At 37.1% G+C, this 22358-nt stretch overlaps 1 protein-coding gene across 8 annotated transcripts in view; it reads right to left on the bottom strand.

Annotated features, from left to right (window-relative positions):
• CABIN1 (calcineurin binding protein 1) overlaps positions 1-22358 on the bottom strand; it is a 117259-nt gene that overhangs the window by 64742 nt on the left and 30159 nt on the right. For 5 of the 8 annotated variants that reach the window (XM_075110564.1, XM_075110560.1, XM_075110556.1 and 2 more), the window contains 6 exons: positions 21156-21417; positions 19766-20026; positions 18952-19103; positions 18218-18396; positions 7630-7809; positions 5612-5949 (listed from right to left, as the gene is read on the bottom strand). In XM_075110564.1, coding sequence (XP_074966665.1) covers positions 5612-5949; positions 7630-7809; positions 18218-18396; positions 18952-19103; positions 19766-20026; positions 21156-21417 — 1372 coding nt within the window. The remainder of the gene's footprint in view (positions 1-5611; positions 5950-7629; positions 7810-18217; positions 18397-18951; positions 19104-19765; positions 20027-21155; positions 21418-22358) is intronic. The other 3 variants (XM_075110562.1, XM_075110561.1, XM_075110563.1) reach the window with 2 other exon arrangements.

The raw sequence follows: 22358 nt of genomic DNA, 5'->3' as shown, positions 1-22358 counted from the left end.
TGTAGGTATATTTAAAACACCTTAATTGTTTTGTTAAAAGCTGAATTTTAATGCTCAGTATAAAATAATTTATATATAAAAATAGAAAGTTTCTCAGCAAACATTGGAACTCACTGTCCTGGGTATCCCGCAGCCTTTCTCCACACACCTAGCTCCACACTGCCCGCCCTGGCCCTCCCTCTCCCTCAGTCCCCGCAGTTTCCCCACAGACACACACTCTGGAAGCCGCCGCTCAGCTTTTCCCTAGGGCTAACTACCTGTGAGGCATGCCTGCCAGTGCCCGGGCCTAACAGAAGAGGCAACCATTAGGCTTGAACTGCAGCCTTATTTTAGTGGGATGGTGAATTCAGGCCTTTTACCTCTACCCAGCCATTGCTCTCTATGTAATTTCACTTAACCTCTCTGGAAAATTCCACATCTGTCATCAAATTTAGTGAGTTAACAAGAAAGTATCAGTAGGAAACTAAATGACAGACAACAAAAATTCATAAAAGCATTACCCCTCTAAGAGTTCAGTGCATGAACATCCTCTGTGTAGTCGAGAACTAGGGACAGGCTGTTGGCTCTAGGCAAAACAATACTAACAGATGGGACAATTATTAATTGCAAGGTTTCACTGACGGAAGTTTTGCTTTACTTCATTTTTTATTTCAGTATTAGAAAGTAGCATTTGAGCTGCATTAGACTGGCTTTTTTAGAGACAACTTCACTACAGAGCAGATAAAGAGGAAGATATTTGGTTCACAGAGACAAATGGAAATGCTGAATTCTGATTTGTGTTCTTAGGCTGGAAATATGCTTCTATGAATCATAAATTTGATTAAATCATGTCCACCCAAGAAGTATATTCTAGTTTGGGGTTTTGGTTTTGGGTTTTTTTTTTTTGCATGGGAGGGGGCACGGGGGGGTGGTATTACCAAAATTCTTATCCTGTATTCCATATTATTGGTGAAACAGTAAAAGCCCTGCTCAATCGTAAGTGCTTTTGTCTTAATGACAGTAATCATGCAGAAATCTCCACTGTCTTCACAGAATTGGAGCATCTCCTCTAGCAAAATGCTGATTACAGATTCATGTGCAAGAGAGCTGGACACTGAAAATACTAACCAGATATTTACAGATGTCAAAAATCCTTCATTCAGAGAGCTGATGTAAGTCCTTATACAGGACCTTCATGATTATAGAGTACGACAGTCAAGGGTATTTGGATCGCTTTCTTTTGTTATGGAACACATACATGTTCACTCATAAACATCACAAGGGACTTTCTGGCTACAGGGGAACCAGTAAATTTAATTATTATCACTGAGTATCAAATTCAACTAAGTTTGAGGAAAGCAAAGTATGTTAACTTAATTGTATGCTAACTTTTCCCTACAGTACTTCTTTTGTAATACGTATTTCTGTAATCCTATTAACCTAAGCCTGCAAAATACTTTGAAATACATACAGAAGAAAATAAAACAAGGAAAGAACCTACAAAAATCTGTGCCTCCATGAAAGTCATCCTGTTTTGAATAAAATCAGAGTCCATAAAAAATAAGCCTATCATAATGTCCAAGATCCAGACACACAAATGCTTTACTTTATGCCAGTCATAGTCATTAGAAACAGAAGTAAATTCCCAGTGTGAAAATGAAGTAAAAAATCGCCTAATGTGTAGCAATCTGAATCTTATAGTTAAAACTATCGCATAAAAATTAAAGGAAAACAAAACCCATAAGAAAGCTACCACCACAAAGCTTAAATATAAAACCCCAGTCTAAACAAATTTAAGCTATGGATGTATTCCTGAATCTAAGTTCTACAATTAAAATGTTAAGAGATCATTAAGTGTAGCATCATGCTCTGGTGATCTGCTGTGCATATCATACTGACCATCCATAGGCATGTATTTGATACATATCATTCATAGTCTTTTATTGAACAAGATGATGACAACAGCCTAGCTAGGAGGAAAAAAGATCACTCAGACAAAAGGGGCAATTACACGGTAACTTCACACAATCAAAACTAATAGGAATAAAAGATGTAGTTACAGATTTTCCACTACCCTTCTCCTTAAATCAGCATGATCAGTTTTTCCCAGTAAATACGCCTGAGCGGGTCTTAATTCATTAGACTTCAGTCTGCTCTGCTTAGTTTTTAGCTGATGAAGTTATCAGGAGCGGGTGAAGGGATCCAGGACAACGCAAAAAGGATTTATTCTTCCTGGCACACTGCTTGCCAGTCTGAAATGCTGGCTTTAGCTGTCTGACTCAGGGCAATTATGAAGCACCCTTTCCAGTTCAGCTGTTGCCTCCCACATCTTCATCACCCCAAGACTCAAAGAGAAGATGACTGACAGGGGACAATAACTTGCAAAAAAGTTTACCACCATTGTTAAAGTGGAAAAGGAAAATCTCTTAAGGTCAACCAAGTGGAAATCTGAGTCACCTGCAATTGACTTCCCTCAACTCAATGGTGTCAGAAGTCAGAATGTTTACCTAATACGGAAACTCCATGAAGTGTTGCTGAGAGGCGTACAAAACATCCTACTACAACTTAATCCTTCCCTCTTTGTTCTTTTATACTCTGTTAGAAGACTTCATTTCAAAAACATCCTATTGCTACTGCATCAAATAAAAGCAAAATAAAAAGACTACTGACCTTGAAGGGTAGCCTTTTGAATGAACTGTTATTACCACACTGTTGCTACTTTAAATGCTTACATCTATTATGCTTACAGATTATGCCTGTTTCTAAGTATAAATTGAACCTACATATATATAATCTTGTAATTTTTACATACACGTACTATGCCTAGATTGACTGAACTGTCATGCTACTGACATGTTACACCCAACATTGATTTCCCCATTAAGGGCTCTCTGTTAATAATGGATGTAACAGAAGATAAAAACTTTAAAAAAACTAAGTCGTATAAACAATACCTGTGAGCAAAATCTTCTGGGATTTACAGAGTATTTTTTATTTAAGATTAAAAAAGCACGTAAACAAATATTTTTATTTCCTGACAATTTGCTGGTTGCAGAGTATCAGACCAGTTCTACGTACTGATCCCTAACAACCACAACGCAAACACTTTTTTTAGTTATACCGATGAACATCTTGCCAAATCCTATCTTCTCATTCCAAACGGTGCCAACGCTCATTTTGGAGGTAAAAATTACAAAGGATGAAGGCTTTACTTCAAGACACAGACAAGGTGAACGGGAAACTAAAACTACTGCCCAAACTGGCAATGAAGTAACTTCTGAAAATTCATCCTTACTTTCCTGCACGTTTATTTAAAAAAAAAAAACAAAAAACAAAAACCAGCTATGTACAAATTTGCTCTGATAACAGAATAAAACAAAGAGAAATAGCCTCCAAATAGCAAGCAGGATTTTGCGGGGGGAGGGAATCGGAACACATAGCCAAACAAAATGTTGAAAGATTTTGAAAAGGATGTTAAAAAAAGCGCTCACTATTTTTACTAATCTTGCAACAGCAAAACCAGTAACACTGTAAAATGGGAGAAAACAGATCGCATATGGAAAATTTGTTTTTCTATGCACTGTGGAGACCTGCCAATCCTCTCCTCTCCCAGCCAACCATGAATTTTGGCCATCAGTCTAAATTCTTCAAACAAATTCCTGGCACTGGAACAGAAATGCTGAATTTTCCAAGATGTTGATACGCATTTAAAAATTAATTTCAGCTTTTTAAAATTTACTAGTGATCCACTCTGCCTCCACAGCAACTCAAACTGATATAATTTTATCATTCTTTAAATCAGGCTTATCATCAGTATGTATCTAAGGATACTTTTTACTGCTGTTATTGCTGAAAATGCATAGATTCATTTTTGTGGTTTAAGTGTGTTTAGGACTGTAACTCCCACTAAAGACTCATTAGTATACCATTAGAACACAGACATTTGACATTACTCTAGAAAAGAACCTGAATGAGAAAATTCCAATCTCATGAAAGTACCATACATCTATGAGTAGAAAATATTTTTTTTGCAGTCTTGAGTAGTTGTTTGTTATGCAGAGAAGTAACAAAAAAGGACAGTAAACCCCAATAATGCTAGCTGAAGCCAGTCTGGGAACTAACAGGTTCAAACAGGCAGGATTTAATTTTTCTGAGTTCGAACAGGAGATAGATTTAGACAACAATGTGTATTCCATAGAGAAAAACATTTACAGATCACTAAGTTGATATGTATATGGGGAGACAGATACAAAAAGCAAAAGAGAAGGCGTCATCTGGAAAAGAAAAAAGAAGAAAGTATTTTGCAAGTAGTTTCTCAGGCAAGGACATGCTATCTGAACCAACAAATTGAAAACAGGCAGCCTTTTTTGTTGAATGTTGATACAAAATCATTTGTCAGCAACAGTTATGACAGATTGCAGGAATCTATGGCTCCTACTAATGATTAGCTCCATGGAAAAATTAACAACTGTCACATGCAAAGAGCATAAGAATGTTTTCAAAACAAGCTACCTTTAAAAAATGGTAATGTTCTTCTGGATAATCACTGTACAGCTAAAGGGAATATTCATCACCTTTTAGTAGATTGCAAAGACATGCTACTGCTCAATTCACAGCAGTGCTGTTAATACGTTTTCTACCATGAGGCAAGGGGTATGATTTGTTTCCATTACCTCCCCTTCCCTATTTTTCACACAAGCTTCAGTACTGGTGGGGAAGAGAATTCAGGAAGCCATGCAGTGCAGCATATGACATAACACAAGACTTCCAAATACAAAATCTGTGCGTTCAAACCTTAGTTACAACAATTAGGGAAGTAACTCTGGTAATTTCAACCTACTATTCATACACAGTTTACTAACTGATACTTCAGAAAGACAAAGGATTATAAAAAACATATGCAGAAGTAAAATAATTACATAATTTTAAAATCAAAACAATGATAATTCATAGCAGAAGGCTTGAAATTAATTTTAGTATTAAGAACATACAAGGGTTGTGCTGGAGGAAGCAAGTTATTGTGCCCTCACCTCAAATAGGAACAGATTCTATTACTGTCACCAAGCCATTGTTATTCCTGTTTAATTCAAAATCACCAGCTCGTGAGCAGTAGGATCTCTGACTGACTTTCACTCAGTGATTTCTAAACAGCAAATTTTGTCTTACTCAAGATGACCTCTATGCTCTGAGAGTAGAAAAACTTTCATTCTACAAAGAGCCAAGATACCCAGAAAGTCTGTGTCACACGATGTGTTTACACCACTACTAATGAATTTCTGCTTCCAAGTCACTTTTCAGTCCACTTATTCAGTAAAAAGTAACTGCTGTCATTTTTATGAGACCATCTTAATTTACGTGACGTATCTAAAAGGCAATTCTCTGCTGAATGAAAAAAAAATTACTTAGTTCAGTAATAAAAGACATTTTCAACTCAGCTGGCCTCACACACACGAATCAGACAACCTAGGAGCTGAAGTCTTCGCAAAGCATAGTTCCAACCCAGACTGCATTAAACAAACTTATCTGCTGTATTTCAACACTGTGACTTCTGAATCAGTACAAATGACAATGCAGTTTGTTTACTTGGGCCATAAACACAGCTAGTCAGCTACTGTACCAGTGGTCTGCTCACCTTGTGTGTTTTGCTGTACGTGTACAGATATGCCAATCTGTAGAGGCTTTTGTAGTGCTGGGGAAAGCGGCTGAGACACAAACAAAAGGAGGCAATACACTGCTCTGTCAGGAACTTCCGCTGTTCCTCGAGGTCTGCTGGAAGACCATGAGGAAATTCAGGTGCATCTCCACAAGGCTCCGTTTTCTTTTTGCAGTCCCCCTGTGAGGGTGGGGAGATTGCAGCTTTGATGGGATTGCCAGAAGCAGACAGAGGCTCCATCAGAATTTTCTGGCCAGTAGGCTCAGCAGGATGGTAAGATTCTGAGGTCTCCAGCACCTCTTCTGACTTTCCTGTAACTTGAACGTTAAGAGAACACAAAAGTGACAATGAAAATTACAAAATGGCAAATGAAATATAGAAAATGACAAAAATTAAAAACAACAAATGGTAATCCTTTTCATCATTAAAGCATAGATAGAATTATTCAGTGGTTCCTGAAAAAAAAGACTATTTGTGATGTTTAACGAATAAGTAATCTTCAGCTCTTTAACAGAGCCACACACTGTTCTCTCCATTTGGGTTTTTACATCAGCAATAGCAAGAATTCAGCACACCTTACACAACACAGGATTTTATGTACTGTTGGAAGAGGTGGGAGTGGGGGACAGAACATGACAAAACAAAATGAAAGTGTAAATTCAGTTAAATTCTATTGCAAAGAAAGGAAGGAGGAATAGAAAATTAAAGCCATCCTGCCAAGTGAAATGTATGATTCTTAACAATTTACCTAGAACAACTCAATTCCAGAATACAATTTAGGATTGGACAGAATGATTAGCAGCAGATAACCTGGCCTTCTGGATAATGTAGGACCTACAGTTCCATACAAATATTTTTGTGATTCACTTGGTAACTCGTAGTTCAGTTGACCCATCTTTTCTTGAAGGATACCAAATCTTACTTCAGAAAACATCTGTGACAGTGGGAGCTTCCACATTTCCTGTTAGGTAGTCATTATTGCTGAAAACATGCAAGCTACATTCAGATTAATTGTTTTAACTTTGATTTTTAGTCATGGAAGTTTACTGTGTTAAAGAAGTTTACTGTGATAAAGAGCTTCGTATATTAGATTTTATCTTCCAGCAGGCTAGAGATATACTAAAGTCTATTTCATCCTTAAGTATGAAGCTGCTCCTTAACTTTTTCTCCAATAAGGCTGACCTTTGAGTCAAACATTTTCCAGAACAGAAATTTTTCAAAATTTGCTTGGACAATCTATGTATCCATTATAATTTTACTCTACAGATAGCTTGATGGAAAAATACAACACTTGTTCTAATAAAGGTCAATGATGTGCAACATTCTGGTTCCACAACCCAGAAAAGTGGGCAAAATTTATACGTTGGTCTTGTCTGTCTTTCCCTACTGAAGTCCTCCCTCTCTATCTACTGCCACGTACAACTGTACAAACATCAGACAAAGGGAAATTCCAGTTAACGTATTTTGAAACACTTTTTCCAGTGGCATACAGAACACAGTAAAATTATATATGGAAAAGTTTGGTAGAGAGCAATTCCACTTTCTCCACTGAAATAAAGTATCCAGTGGAATAAAATATCTAATTCCACTACTTGTGCTCTTCTAAGTACTGAATATCAAAGCTGCTACCAGGCCAGAACAAAAAAGGCAAAAGAAAAACTGGTTTTTTTGAGATTATTTTCAAATAACTACTCCGTAAATTATTTAGAGATTTGAAACATTGAAGAAAGAGTAAATAATAACCTAAAAGAAGGCACGCCAGACAAAGCAGTTTATAATTATTCTTTTCTCTGTAAGGTTTAACAGGTAGTATAAATTGGGATGATGGCCACATAAGCAAAGCACGGTTCCAATTTTAAGCTACACACATACGTGCAGCACTAATGCCTAGTTAAAATTCCCAGTCACAGTGGAACATACTTCAGTGCTTCTGCATGCCACAAGAAACATTTTAATGAGAAAATACCAGCTGACATTATCTATTAAATCAGGCATACTCTTCTCTGTAGCTCCCAAGGTCTCTTTGCTGGGCACCAGTGTATCAGCACAGGTAGTAGAAATCCTCTTCTCTGTGTAAGTCTTCCTCAGGCTGTCTTGAGAACTGGCAGGCTCATTAAATATATCCTGAGTGGAGCTGGAGTCAGACAGCACCGCTGCAGTGCTATCCTGACTCCTCTCTGCAAAAGAGATGAAGAACGAATGCACCACTTCATACTCATCAAGCTGTTACTTGCGTCTTGATAACAGCAACATAAAACTGCAGCCATTCTGCAAACCTCTTACAAGTGCAATACAGGATCTTTAACAACCACCAATTCTGTTGTCTAAAAGCTATTTAACTTCTCTACTTCAACTCATAATTTTCTTCTCACCTCTTTGTGCTAAGAAATTAAAACCCCGGTCTTATTTCACTAGATATTGCTTAACGCTAATGTAATAGAGAGCTCCCTGTCCTACCACATTTCTTCCTAGAATATAATCCTGGAATTTGATTCAAAAGCAATGATGCTCAACTTTGAAATGCAGTTAGGTTGAGGACGCAATATTTTAGCTAGTCCAGTCCGTAAAATTTCCCAGGTTTACTGTGACGTTTACCTTGAAAAGCACCCATTATAATTTTGAGTCTGACACAAGTAAAGCTCAATTGACAGGAGAAAACTGGGAATACCAATACTGGTACAAATTACCCATGAAGGACAGAAAGATCTGTACCACTGGAGGGCAAAGACTTACAGGAGTGATCACTGATGCCATCTATCCTGCAGGTGTCAGATGTTCATCAAATGTTCTGAAAGGTGATTTGATACAGCAAATAAACAATCCATCAAAGAACTAGGGCTAAGACAGACAGGAAAACTCTTGGACTTCAAGGCAGTAGACAGAAGAATAGAAGTGAGTTTGCCTTGACAAAGTGGAGTAGTGTACATTGGCTGCTGACTACATTACAGTCACAACTAAGTTGTTCATCTGCCAATAGCTGTTACAGCACAGGAAAAGTTGTATGGGATCGTGGCTTTATCATGGGGGATAAAAGTCATACCTCAGAACAAACAGGCAAGTGAAAGCCTTCCACCCATGTCTGAAAACTGCCTGATATAACCCAGGTCCTTCTACATCAAGGGTTATCAGAGGCAACCCTGCATGACTTAAAAACGCAGCTTAGTATCTCCAACAGAAAGATGCATGCATATTCCCACTGAGATAGGAAACTGGCATTTGTCTGTAATACTGGGCCAACATAATTCAGTGTCCAACACAAAATTCCAATACAGGCAATTTTCTCTAAATCTGTAGCCCAAAAGATTAATTTCCAGTTTCTGCTTCAGATAGACAAACAGCTGAACCAAGAGGCATGTTACATCCATCGTCTAGGTAGTTCCACTGCATCCTTATTCATTAATTTTCTTGATAAGATCAAGAAAGAAAATTGTAAAAGCAAAAGTCCTTGCTTTGAGATAAGCTGATAATTTAATTGAATTTCTTCTGTTCCATCTGAATTGCACTTGTTCAGGACAGAGCTAAGGGCCTCCTATGAATTTATTTTATCACAATAAATCCCTCTGCAGACCATCAGCTTGCAGATCAGGTTCTGCTTATTAGGATTCCAAGAAATTTAAACCAAATTTGATGCACTCCATAGGCTTTTCACTACCACACAAATAAAACCTTCACTTTCAGTGAACAGATCTTAATAAAAATATATCTTGAAAAAGAATGGGGGAACAGTATTTCCTTCCTAATTGGAAGTTATATAGTTGGTTAATGATGACAAGTTTTATACAGAAAGAATATAAAAATAAAGAATGGGGAGAGAAGGAATCTGAAGAGAGGTCAGTCAAGCTGTAAATGACTCATTTATAAAGATTTAATAACCTTTTGTGGTACAAATTGATACTACTGAAGTCCCAGTTGGCACCAGGAAAGACATTTACAGTGGCTCCTTTTATTTTTTTTAAAGAAGTTTCTGCACCTGTGCCAAAGAGGCTGAAATACTCATCTAGGGAAGAAAAAAACTTGCAAATTTCCAAGCCTGGAGGTCAGTTCTGATGTGTGGGTCATGACAAATGAAGCATTAGAATGTAAATCTAAAACTGATAGACTGATATGCAAAGGTGATAGGAAATTGCACTAACTTCTCAGCATGCAAAGGCAGGCAATGATTTAGCGTGTTATATTTCAAATGTATGCATGACAGGGAGGCTTTTCCCTATGGGGAACAAATGTAAATGCCTCCTTACAATTAGCTAGCTATTTTGATTTGAAATTTCTACTAAAATGAGTGCAGGTCTAGGTATGTATGTTCATTCTCCTTTTCTTTCAACACATTAACTATATATATATAAAAAAATCTTAATTATATTAACGTGGAGCTCCTTAATCAGTGAAAAACAGAGGAAGACTACTATTGAGACAATTTCCTATTAATTTAGGTACTTCTTGAATGCAGTAAATGTTTTCAAACTAAGTGGACCTGATGAAAAACACTGTAGTATTTCAGAAATTAGCAGCAGCCGTGAGTTATTAATTTCTCAGAAGTCACAGAGCATGGGTAAAGTTCCAGGGAATGGAAAACAAAGTGTAGTACCTATCTTTACAAAGGATAAAAGTCAAAGCTATTACCTAGCCGGCCTTCATTTTGCACAGAATTATTTGAGCATAAATAAACAAATCCATCTATAAGCACCTAAAAGATAATATCAATAACAGAAAATGCATGTGTACATTCACATATGCCTCTACAGAATTAGTGATTCTTGAACCAGAAACGGCCAAAATGTCACGCTATTGTAAAAACGGTTCAGCAAACTATCACATGGGAATGTATAATCAATAACTTCAAAGAGAAAAATACATAAGTGTTCCTGTTCTGCTGAGCACTAATGAAAGTTAAGCGTAACTACGGTGTCTGTATTTGGGACCTGCATTTTAAAAAATACACTGAATAACTGGAATGAATTCAGAGGAGAGGAGAAAAAGTGATGAGACATTAATGAGGTGGCATATAAGAAAAGCATTGGGAGAATTGGACATATTTATCTTCAAAAAGATGAGGGTGAATGTCCAAATGCATACAGTTAACCAAAATAAAAATACAATAATTGCTCTTCATACTAAGTACAGTGCAAAAGGCAATAGATTTTAATTGCAGCGAGAAAATAGCTTCCCCCCCCCAAAAAAAAAAAAAAATAAATCTCTAGCCTAACTGTTACATATCGTTAAAAAACTGCACAGAGAACCTATGGAATTGCTGAAGGTTTTCAAGGACAAATAGCTATCATTTGATAGGTTACCCAAGATGTACCTTAAAATAATAAAAAGCTCTGTCAATACTGAAATGCTGTACTATGTAATGCAGAACTCATGACAATTGCACCAAATCACATCCTAACTCTGCTTTTTTTAAAAAAAAAAATCTACATATTTTTCATATATGAAAGTACTATGCTTTCCTACCCTAACTCACAAATATATATAGGCAGACACAGAGCCTGTATTTTACATTTATCGTGTCATAAAGCTTTTCTTTCACCTCATAAGAATTGACTGTAGTAGAGACAGTCATTAGTGTTACTCAACCTACACGCCAAAGACCCCTGCAGTTTGAGACGTAAGAATTCCAAATGCCCAAATGCTATTGACATCTGTCCTTCGAAATGCAAATTCAAGGAGAACATCAGTGCTTTTAATAATTTCTGCTATAACTAAAGACAATTTAATGCAACTCAGTGTAATTTAAGGGTTAAAAAATTACTGGGTTTAATATTTTGTTTACCTACCTAAGGTCTTTTCTAAGTTCCCCCATCTGGCAACAGCAACAAGGCAAGCTTTTCCGCAAAGTTAAAGTGATTCCTCAGTTATAAGCAAATGATAAATCAAGGACTTAATATTCTTCTGAGGTCCCTTCCTGTAAAGTTTCCTATTATTTCAAAAGCTAGGATAAAAATACAACTGGATATTAATGTCCCAAAATTATTATATGTAGTGGAAACAAAGGGAATGGGGAAGAAGGCCTACTCAGAGGTGTAAACACAACTGCAACAAAATTCATGCTAAAAGTACGTCCTGACGTCAGATTCTCTCTTTGATATTATTATATTTTGTTTCATTACTTTGTTGCATCACTTATAAGTTTTTGGAAGATTTCAAACAACCTGACAAGCTGAAATCTGTATTTCATCTAAAGTTAATTATTTCATGTTTATTTCTAAAGATTACTGAAACAGCACTTGAGAGAAAAATTATATTTTTTTAAACTCATTTGTCATAATGTATTCAACGTGATATTTCAGTGATTTCTATGTCACACTACATCACCTACTCTGTCAACAGGTGAGAAAAAGCAGCTCTGGACATAAGATGTGAAAAGATCAAAAGGAACAATCTTGTTCACTTTCCAAGAGATTAGTTAAAAAAATTGGAAGGATGTCATTGGGAGAAAAGAACTTGTACGTTCATTTGTACTGCCAAGAGCTTTATTGCATCACAGTGAGATCCTGACAGTCACTTGGATAACTAAGTAGCTATCGTTACTGAAACACATCTGTCATAGATAACAGAAAAATATCTATAGTCTATTTGACTTATTTGATGCTTAAGAGCATTTTAAGATTAATCTTACCCTGAATGAAATAGGTTTATGGGGTTCACTTCCACGCTTCCCTATTCCACGTTATTCCTCAATACCAGAAAAAGCCTTTGTCACTTTGCTCCATTAGCATTCAGGCACAACACCTGCACGCCTACTAATCAACAGTAAAAAGCTGTGTTACACTTTGGGGAATCTAAATGAGTATTTAAATTAAAAATGCAACAGGAAAAAAAGGCTTAATACTTCACTAGCCATGACCCTGTGCCAGCAACCTCCTATAGGCACCATAAGCATTGTCACCTAAACTGTGTCCACTCACAGGGCTGAAGGAGGGAAGAGAAGAGACAGTGATGTGTTAAAGCGTAAGTGACCTGAACTAGCCGACACACAATCCTAATGGCAGAGCTCTTACTGCTAAGTACGCTGACCAGGTAACATCTCTCATGGTACAAGCTTACATTATTTATTCTCAGGGGAGCCACAGTACAGCTTCATGGTGCCAATATGAACAAGGTACTCGCCTCTGCCTATTACTTACTATGCAGCTTGGTAATCCTGTTGTCTGCCCTACATCCTTTGAAACTTTCTGGAAATCAAAAGGAGGAGGGAGAAGACCTCTGAAACACCTGCACGTGGGGGTAGACAACAGGCTCAGAGAGCCAACAGGGCACAACTCACTTTTTCTGAATAATACCTTTTTCTGTCTTAAATATGTGAAGGAAAAGTTATTACAAGGCAGCAACTGAAATGTGGTAAACAATCAGCTACAAGTCAAAAATCAGAAACAAGCGGCACAGAAAGCTTCTCTAAAGAGCTACATACATATGCTAACTCAATTTACAGTAAAGAAAAATCCTGATGCACTGTTCAGAGTTTACCGAATAACTATATTATTTTACAAAATAATCTTGTTTCATGCAATAAAGGTGGGTTGTTCACAGGCTGCGGATGTACAGACTCTCTTTGTCCTGCCTGCCCAGCACCTTATCTCCCCCTCTTCTCTTTATTTGTATACATGAGCATTTTTCTTTAGTGGTCTGTGGTCAGAAACATGATGTATCACACAATTCTTATCCTTGAAACAGAATCCACCCATAACAGAAGACAATATTTAGTTCTGTGTCAAAAGGCACTTGCACATCATTAAAAACAAAAGAATTGCAGAGATTTGCATGGGAGCAGGTTAATTTCTTGAGGACAGGAAATCCTCTGAATGCTTAAAGGGAGTTCTCTTAGAACATGAGTCAAAGACAAGAGTTTAGGTTTTGTCTGGCTGCACTGAACACTGATTCAGTGTTTCAGTAACATGCAGTCCTGTGTTGCTGTTCTTCCATCCTTAAGTGCAGAACAACATAGCATCTCATCAATGTTTCATTTATTTAGTCAAGTCCTTTTTACAATAATGTCACACTAAATGTCAGTGTGATACTTTACTAATCAGAGAGACGTTAAATTGGGGAAAGCTAAAAATGGAGCATACTGCAATAAACTGGATCTGATTCATTATTCATGTGGTCCAGTATGCTGTCCCCATGAACATCCAGTACCATGTGCCAGAAAAGGATATGTACTGCAGACTGAAAGATTTCATTTTAAACTGCTGGAGAGACAGAATTTTGAAGGGTAAGATTTTAACGTTCAAAAATGCAATGTTGTTTTTATGCACAGAAATATCTACTCCATCTTAGAGGCTTATTTAGTTTGGCCTGAGTGACAACCTGGTGCAAAAAGTTTCTCACAGGTCGCCTTTGTCTCATCAGGATGTTGAGAACCCCCATATACAAAAAACTGTGCATCTTCATAACATTTGCAGAATTGCAGACCAACAAACTATGAAGTGAGACTTCTCCCACAGTACGAAGCAAGTAGCCTTTCCCACTGAGTTTATCATGCAGGTTTTGCCAATTATTAAAAGCAAGCCGTGACAGGTAAAAGCAGGAAGAGAATGCCTGGGGAAGAGAGATTTGTATAAAGGTTAGAGGCAGCACGGGCAATATTGGTTGCAAAAGCAATTAGGCAAAGACAAACACAAAAAAGGATGATTATGTCTAACTACACAAAATGTACTACATGACATGGAAGAAGACTTAAACAATAAGACATTTTAACACTGCAATTGCAATGGATACTGAATACATCACCTGCGTACCACCACAATAATAGGGAATTGTATATCAACACAACAAAGGCATATTGCAATAAAAAAGACCTCACGACAACCTCCCAGTCCACTTTTTGGGAAACAGATTTATCATTCAGGGTTTTTTTAAAAATTATTTTAATATTTTTACTGCCTTCTGAACTAACTTTAATGCTTAGCACAAAATTTAGGTAAATTTAAACTGCTTGAAGTCCATACTGTGATTGGTCTTTAATTACTACATACATCCAGCCTGTATAAAGGATGTCAATGGGCATATCTGTTCTGGTATGTAACACTGGCCATTTAGGTGTGCAAATATGGTGACATCGCAGGTACCGATTGTCTTAGCCCCTACTGAGTTCCTGTTTTTTTCTTGTTACCTACTTTGCTCTTGGAAAATAAGAAGAGTCTAAACCTGAGGCTTCTGCTATCAAATGCAAGTTTTCATTTGGAGGGTTATAAAAAAGCAACAGGCAGAGGTGATGACAGGAAAGACAGGATTAACAGAAGGAAGAAAAAGATGTTGCTGAATGGAAGGACAAGAAAAGAGAAAGGAAGTTGCCTATTTTACACACATGACAGCAGCTAGCCAGCCAGCAAATAACAGCTGCCACTCAGCCATACTTCTCTCTCCTTGATGGAGATATATGCTAGCAGCTGCCATGAGGGAAAAGAAGGTTAGTTACTTTACAAGCTGTATTTATTGGTTCCTTTCTCCCTTTTCCATTAAACATATGACTTAAAACTAATATTACCAGCATTCAGCATTCACTGAATATAAAGCTTTTCAATGGTCTCAACTTTTAACAGTGATTTTGGCATGTCCTGGTCTTCTTTTTTTCTCCAGCAAAACGTGCTGGAGAGCTACAGAACTGTAAATGACACATTTAAACAGAATGTATCTGAAATAAGTCTGTCCTCACAGCTTGACCTATCTACAGATAAATGCTTGAAGATCAGAGTTCCAATATTTTCAAGAAAAGATGTGTGGCTGTACAGTAATTCTCTCCTGCCTGTAATGAGGTAGTTTGCTGCAGTAGAAGGCACATTGTTGGCTGTCTTGTTAAAAAAAAAAAAAAAAAAAAAAGGAAATAAACAAAGCCAAAGAAAACCCCTCCACAAACAACATAAAATTAATAGAAAAAAAAAAAATAGGGTTCAGAAGGAATGACAAGGAATTCATCTAGTCCATTCCTTTTTCTGTCAGGATAAATTACATCTCCACTGTTCCTGACAGATGGCTGTATTGCCACTTTTTAAAGCTTTCCAGTGCTGAAGTGTTGCAGTGCTATACTATACCCAGGAGCATACTATGGTGTTTCACTTTTTTTTTTTTTTTTTTTTTTAAATAAATAGTATTTCCTAACACTGTACTCCAACACTCTTTTCTAATGTCCAGGCTGAAAATGCAATTTAAGTCTAATATCATCAGTTCTGTCTCCCATGGACATGGAAATCCTGGGGGTTTGCCGCTAACTCTTTGTACAGCCTTCAACCGTATTTATTTTACACTGCTGTCATGTTTCCCCTCAGTCTTCTCCTCCCTAGACAAACCATCCCAATTCCTTCTATCTTTCCTCACGGTCATGTTTTCTTCAAGGATAGCACATAAAAATGACCAAAAGAGGTCTCACAGATCAGTAATGATAAGAGGCCCCAACTAGCATATTTGCTTGTGGTAACATATGAAGAGAACTTTATAGGTAAGACTCTGTATAATGCTCAACAATATGATCAGCAATATTGATACATGAGTAAGAGTAAATAAGAGTATTGTTAGGCCTCAAAGAATAAATATCTAGGCTGAATTTAGGCCAAATTATTCATTCTGTGAACAAAAATATAGAGAGTTTCGTTTGCTGTCAGAATGGTAAAAAAATAATCTAAAGAGTGTCAGATGATGGATATTTTCTTGCTATTTTTAGGAGTAGTGCAATGGAAATGCAGGCACCAGTTTTCTTCAGTGATGCGATTATGTGTAAGATGTCAAGAGCATTTTACTTGAAAAGTATATATTTTAATACAAGCAAACTGCAAATGCATGCAGGGGAGCACAGTATATGTAATAATATAAAACTCGAAGACTTCTGAGCATTGCTCAGACTATTAGCTCTCCTTCCATCTGTAACAGCCCCAAGGCAAACATTACAGTTTCCTAGGGCTCTTCAATATGCTGTATCCAGAGTTTTGTTGTGCCAGCAACTTACAAAACATTATGAATGACACAGTACTTCACAATTCTACTTGTCATCCTTCCCGAAGATGACACTAACTCCATTTCTTTCAGCAGCTGACATTTTGAATGGCTCTGACAGCAAAGCTTAGTCCTAGCTAGGCTAAGCTAGCAGATGCAAGAACTGCTACTTCAGCCCTGGCAGAGGTAGACATTCCCTAGCTTGCACGTTCAGGCTGTGCTAAGCAGCCAACTTTGCTCCCATCAGGCCATTAGCACACCGCAGTCCATAATATCTTACTTTGAGTGATGGTACTATCACCACATATTGGAATGTGTGTCTAACGTATCTCCTGGAAACATTTCAACAGTCTTCAGGACCTAAGCAGATGTAGTCTTAGGCAGAACTGCTTCTCACAGCGACTATTAGTTAGGAAATATTTAAATATCTGCTCCCTTCTGTGTTTGATGTGTCAAAAGACATCAAAGGCTAATATAAAAGCCTGGTCACTACATAACCCATTCACACTAACACACTACATATGATATCAAAAGAGTCCAGTGAATTACTGAAACACAAGCATCAATAAAATGAACATTTCTCTATTCAATTTAGTGAAAGAGATGAAGGATTATGTGTTGGGGAAAAGGAATAAATAAGTTCACTTTGCAGAGTTTCCAGGCATATGAACATTTCTTTCAAAACTATGTCAACAAAGTTATTTACAAGTTACCATTCTTCAGAAAATGACAATAGGGAGCAGCCCACCCTCCAGAAATAAATTCATACCAAGCACAGTGTTTCTGTGGGGCCTGCCACATTCTACCAACACTAAGCTATACACTGCAGATATTTTACTCCTCCTTGAGTGCTGATACTCATAGATCCAGATGGATAAACAAATGGCAGGAAGAGTAGAATCACAATAAAATTCCTAGCCAAATAATAATATCAGATTACTTAAATAGTAACTAATTTCTACTATATACATATATTGCAAAATCTTCAATAACACTGCGATACCATCCTACCTTCTGCATTTATAAGCCGATTATTTATTATATTACTTTATATTCTATTGAGATGAACTGCTAACCAGTCATTGTAAATGATAAAGAGAAATTAGAAGATGAAGTCTACTGGACTGTCATGCAAATTACTTCGTGCTGATACACAATATATTCAAAATAGCTGCCACCTGCCTCCTTCAAAAAAGGATAATACTGTTGTTTTGCCTTTTCAACAATTTGTCTTGTTTCAGCCACAGTTCAGATTTTAACCTGGTCATTTCACACTGGCACTGAAATGGTGTCCAGTCTTCTAAAGACTGAATCCACATCTTCCCTAAATAAGCTCTGACAGACATTTAGCTCTGGAGGAAAAAAGAAAAAAAAAATCACTGAAAATTCAGTCAGCTACATTGTCCTCCTATCAACATTCCCATTTTGACTAAGTGACAATGGTGGCAGGTGACAACTTTGAATTTTGTATTTAAAGCTCTGACTGTACATTGATTCTATTTAAAGAACTGAACTTAAAACGGTAATGAGCTTCAATATTGCCCGTGTTACCACAGACCCATCACCCTCCTTGAAATGAGCAGTTTGATCATTCCTGGTCAAGCCCCCCTTGATTAAAGCACCTCCCTGTGCTGCCAGTATTGAGAACAGGGACTGTACCGTCCGGCGTTGCCTGCTGATGGGGTTTTTTACATTTGACGTAATCGTGGTCAACTGGAGTGGCTGTGTAAGGTGGGGATGTCAGACCTGGACCGGAGGATGAGGGGAGGGAAGTCCCAGGGCCTGGCACTGTTCCGGCTGAAGAGTGAGAGTCTTCATCAATCATGCAAGCTTTTTCCCTGGGAGGGGGAAGAAAAAAAATGAAGTGTTAACATACTAGGGACATACACAAAGAACAAAAGGAGACTACACATTCTTACAACATTTCCAATACAGTAATCAAATCTTAATAACAAATTCTAAATGATGGATTTTTAGTAGAGGTTATATTCTTCCCTTGTCACTGGTCAATAGTAAAACATTCTTTAGTTTGCAGTTGTTAATGAGACAAATTAAAAGGACTAAAGCCTCTTATCCTTTAAAATAAAGGTCATTTGCTTTTGCATTTGTTAACAGTTGATTTAAAAAGTAATTAATAACTAAACAGGGGCTTCAAAATGGATCACAAGATCAAAATGGTTCTGTTTTGTTCCCTTCCAATCTACACTGTGCCGATTATTAAGATCTCTGAGTAGCTTATAATCTTACTGCTCATGGTACCTGAAAACTGCAAACATTAGAATTAATTCTAATCACTTTGTTTTGTTTATATTTCATTCAGCTTCATTTTAATAGTTTGTTATACAGTCGTTTATAAATATGCCTTCAGAGGATGTCTGGAAATTAGCACTCACTTTTCTGCAACTTTTGGGGTGTTCTTCTCCTCACCCCTGGCAAATGGTCCCTCAGAAGCTTCTTTCATGAAACGAACTAGTATCTCTGCATCTACACCAGAGTCTGGTTTCCCCACAAGTTTCAAAATAGAAGCATGAAGCCGAAAGTATACCTAGAAAACACCAAGTCCATTTAGTCAGTAGAGAATTCATAGCTCTGCAACCTATTACAAATAGTCCCTTCTCTGTAGAAACTGCAGGAGTTAGTAAAGACAGTCATCTGTGACCTGAACTTACCTGAATAGGACTTTTCCTGCCTTTGGAGGTTGCTTGTAAATTACAAGATTTGAACACTGTAAAAATTTTATAACTGCAACTTATGGAATACAACAATGAAAGCAGACCAGGTCCCCTTGGAAGCAAGTCACCGCTGGGTATGTTCTAGAGCCATTATTTTTACCGGGCAACATAGTGAAAGCAAAGGTGTTATGACTTCCACCTCATGCATGAACTTACACTTTCATAGATATGAGATGCTTGTGAAATCTATCCATGTTTGATTTTGATAAAAACTGACTAATGAACTGTACGCAGCAAATCCAGAAGTAGAATTTCTGCCTGTCTGCCCAATAATGAGACTGCATACATTAACTGTCTTTAAAACAAAACCAGCCTGAATAACAGGCTCCATTTTATTCTCCAAGCTAGTTTTGTGAACGTTCCCAGATGCAGAGCACCATGTACATATGCCTAATAATATGAACTAATAATACCTGGTATTCCATTATCTGTAGAGAACAAGGTTTTCAAGCCTACGTATTTAATTTTGTTTTACCTCCAATGCTTCCATGGCAAGTTCTGGTGGATTATGGTAGTGAATCTTCTTTGGATATCGGGCAGCCTCCTCATGCAGGTAGTGACCTGCCTGTTTGTAATGAAACAGATAGACAACAGGAGGTTGTTTCTGCTTCTCTGCAATCTTTCCCAGCATGTAGTGAATAAGCCACTCCTCTTCATCACCATCTCCCTCACAACGAGATGCTGACATAAAACACAATTTGGCTGTCTCCAACATACTGTCTCGACGCTCTTCCATCTGTGATCAAATGAAGAGTTGAGAATACATTAATTCACCATGGCTGGATGAAAAAGCCTAAAAATACATTCCTGCACATAAAAGTGCATAAACAAGGTACATCATCTAAAACATTTTCAACCTAAAAACCACAGAACATATCCAAGTGATCACATACATCCTGATGGCCCGCAGAAATGTGGTTTTGTTCATTCCAGTAACTACTGACACAACCAAAACAAAACAGTAAGACACAAGTGTAAGAATAGGCATATAAATATAAATCTGAAAATAAAACCCAAATACATGTCTGCAAAAAGTAATTTTGCCACTTTTTCAGAGCTGTAATTTTCTTAACTCTTCAAAGAAAAAAAAATTACTTGTTTTGTTCTGCAATTTAAGCCTGCTAGAGCCACTATGGACCACTATCATTTGTGAAGAAATGTATTTTATCTTGCTTGCAATGCATCTAATTTTGAGCTGAATATGGCAAGAATACCTTTTGCTTCGCTCTCTGCAACTCTTATCACTGTCAGAGAGTATTTACAATTGCTCATTTTGGCTTAGCAATAAACTTCATAACAACTCTAATTTTTTCATCATCATCATGCATAAAGAGCTAATGAATTAATAACAACTTCTTCTATGAAAATTCTACCAATCTCCTCATCTTATCCTTTTGTTTACTTAAGTAAAGAGCCCAAAAACATAAAAAGAGGGGAGGATGTCTTTAGATACAAGAGACGACATATGGACGCAGATACCACAATGATTCCTGATCTTTTCACTATTTAAATATGTATACATTTCACCTTTTCCTGGAACCATTGTATGACACTTACAGAAAGGTAAAGGAAATATAAATCCCCTTTCCAGAAGGTTACAATAATTTTGTGTCACCTTCGAAAGATAATTCAAAGATCAGGGTCAAACTAATTTTACACAGTAAAAAGAAAGAAAAAAATCCTTTAAATACTGCTTGACACCAGCACCTTATATGAACGAATATTGGAATTTCCAATATTACTAAGTAACCATACAGTCTAATATGTGGTATACAGCATGTAACTATTTAATTTAAAAAGTTACTACATTAGAAAAGATAATTTAAAATATTTAAAATTTCATACTACTCTCAGTTAGATCCCACCTGCTGCACAACTTCAGGGGGGAGTTCTGATTTCCACTGTTTAAGTTGTCGAGATGCAAAAGAATGTAGGGCATAGGAAATAGTGCCATATTCTATCCACAAGGAGAGATTAGAGCTGTCAATCTCTAGGGCTCGCTTGAAGCAATTCAAGACAGGAGTAGAGTGCTTCCAGATTGGGCCATCACTTTTCAGTTCGTTAGAATTCAACTTGTCCTGAATACGACTTGCTCGAGCCAGAGCCATTCCAGCCCATGAATCAAACCTACGCAAGCAAGAACATAACACATTAACAATTTCCTCCCTAAGCGTTACACTGAATGTCATAGACAAGATTCATTTTGTTGTATCCACAACTTTCTCATCCTTTCATCATATGCTCTCTGAAAACAGATTTCTGCACCTCCTCCTCCCCTGATAGTGGAACTGATGCTGTGTAGCCTAAATCATACTGATTTTATTAAAAATGGTTTCCTAATAAAACACTCTCTCCAGTAATTGTCACACATGAAAAGCAGATGAAACAATAAGGTTTATTTGCCCTGCAAAAATAGCATATCTATACTTCTAATGGCAGCACACCCATTGACTTCTTTTCTCATTAATGACACTGTCCTGTCCAAACATTGTCATCCTTTATTTCTGTAGGCCAGCAGACAGCCATTATGACATTTTGTCTTGTTGGACTGAACTGTGAATGGTCTTTATCATGATTTTCCAACATAAAAATCACATACCCCAAAATGCATTCATGTAGGGAAATCCTGATGAAAAACGAAGATGGCTTACTGAGGGGACTGCTCAGGATCCAGACCTGTGTTTATTACGTAATTGACAATACAGTCTGAAGACTAGTTTCCATATTCCATAAGCTCACATTAACATCTGGGGTTAATGGCTCTGGAATTTTTAAATTTTACCTTGACTCTAACACCAAAGGAATAATCATAGTGTTCGCACATTTTTTTTTGGTAATTTCTTGCTGATTTCAATTGAAAACCCATTTCGGGATAAAGTGACCTCAACAGTCACATTCCTGAGAGGAAGGGAAGGGGAACTTTAATACAGACTTTTGAAGAAGTAACATATCATATGACTGAGGTAAAAATACTATGCTACCACCTAAAGCATCTTCCGTGCAACAAAATGTCACACTTGAAAGTAAAAATGCATTCCACTCATTTATTTATGAATTTAGGTTTTAAA

Source organism: Phalacrocorax aristotelis, chromosome 15 (assembly GCF_949628215.1).
Source record: "Phalacrocorax aristotelis chromosome 15, bGulAri2.1, whole genome shotgun sequence".
NCBI lineage: Eukaryota > Metazoa > Chordata > Aves > Suliformes > Phalacrocoracidae > Phalacrocorax > Phalacrocorax aristotelis.
This window is presented reverse-complemented; position numbering and strand designations above follow the sequence as displayed.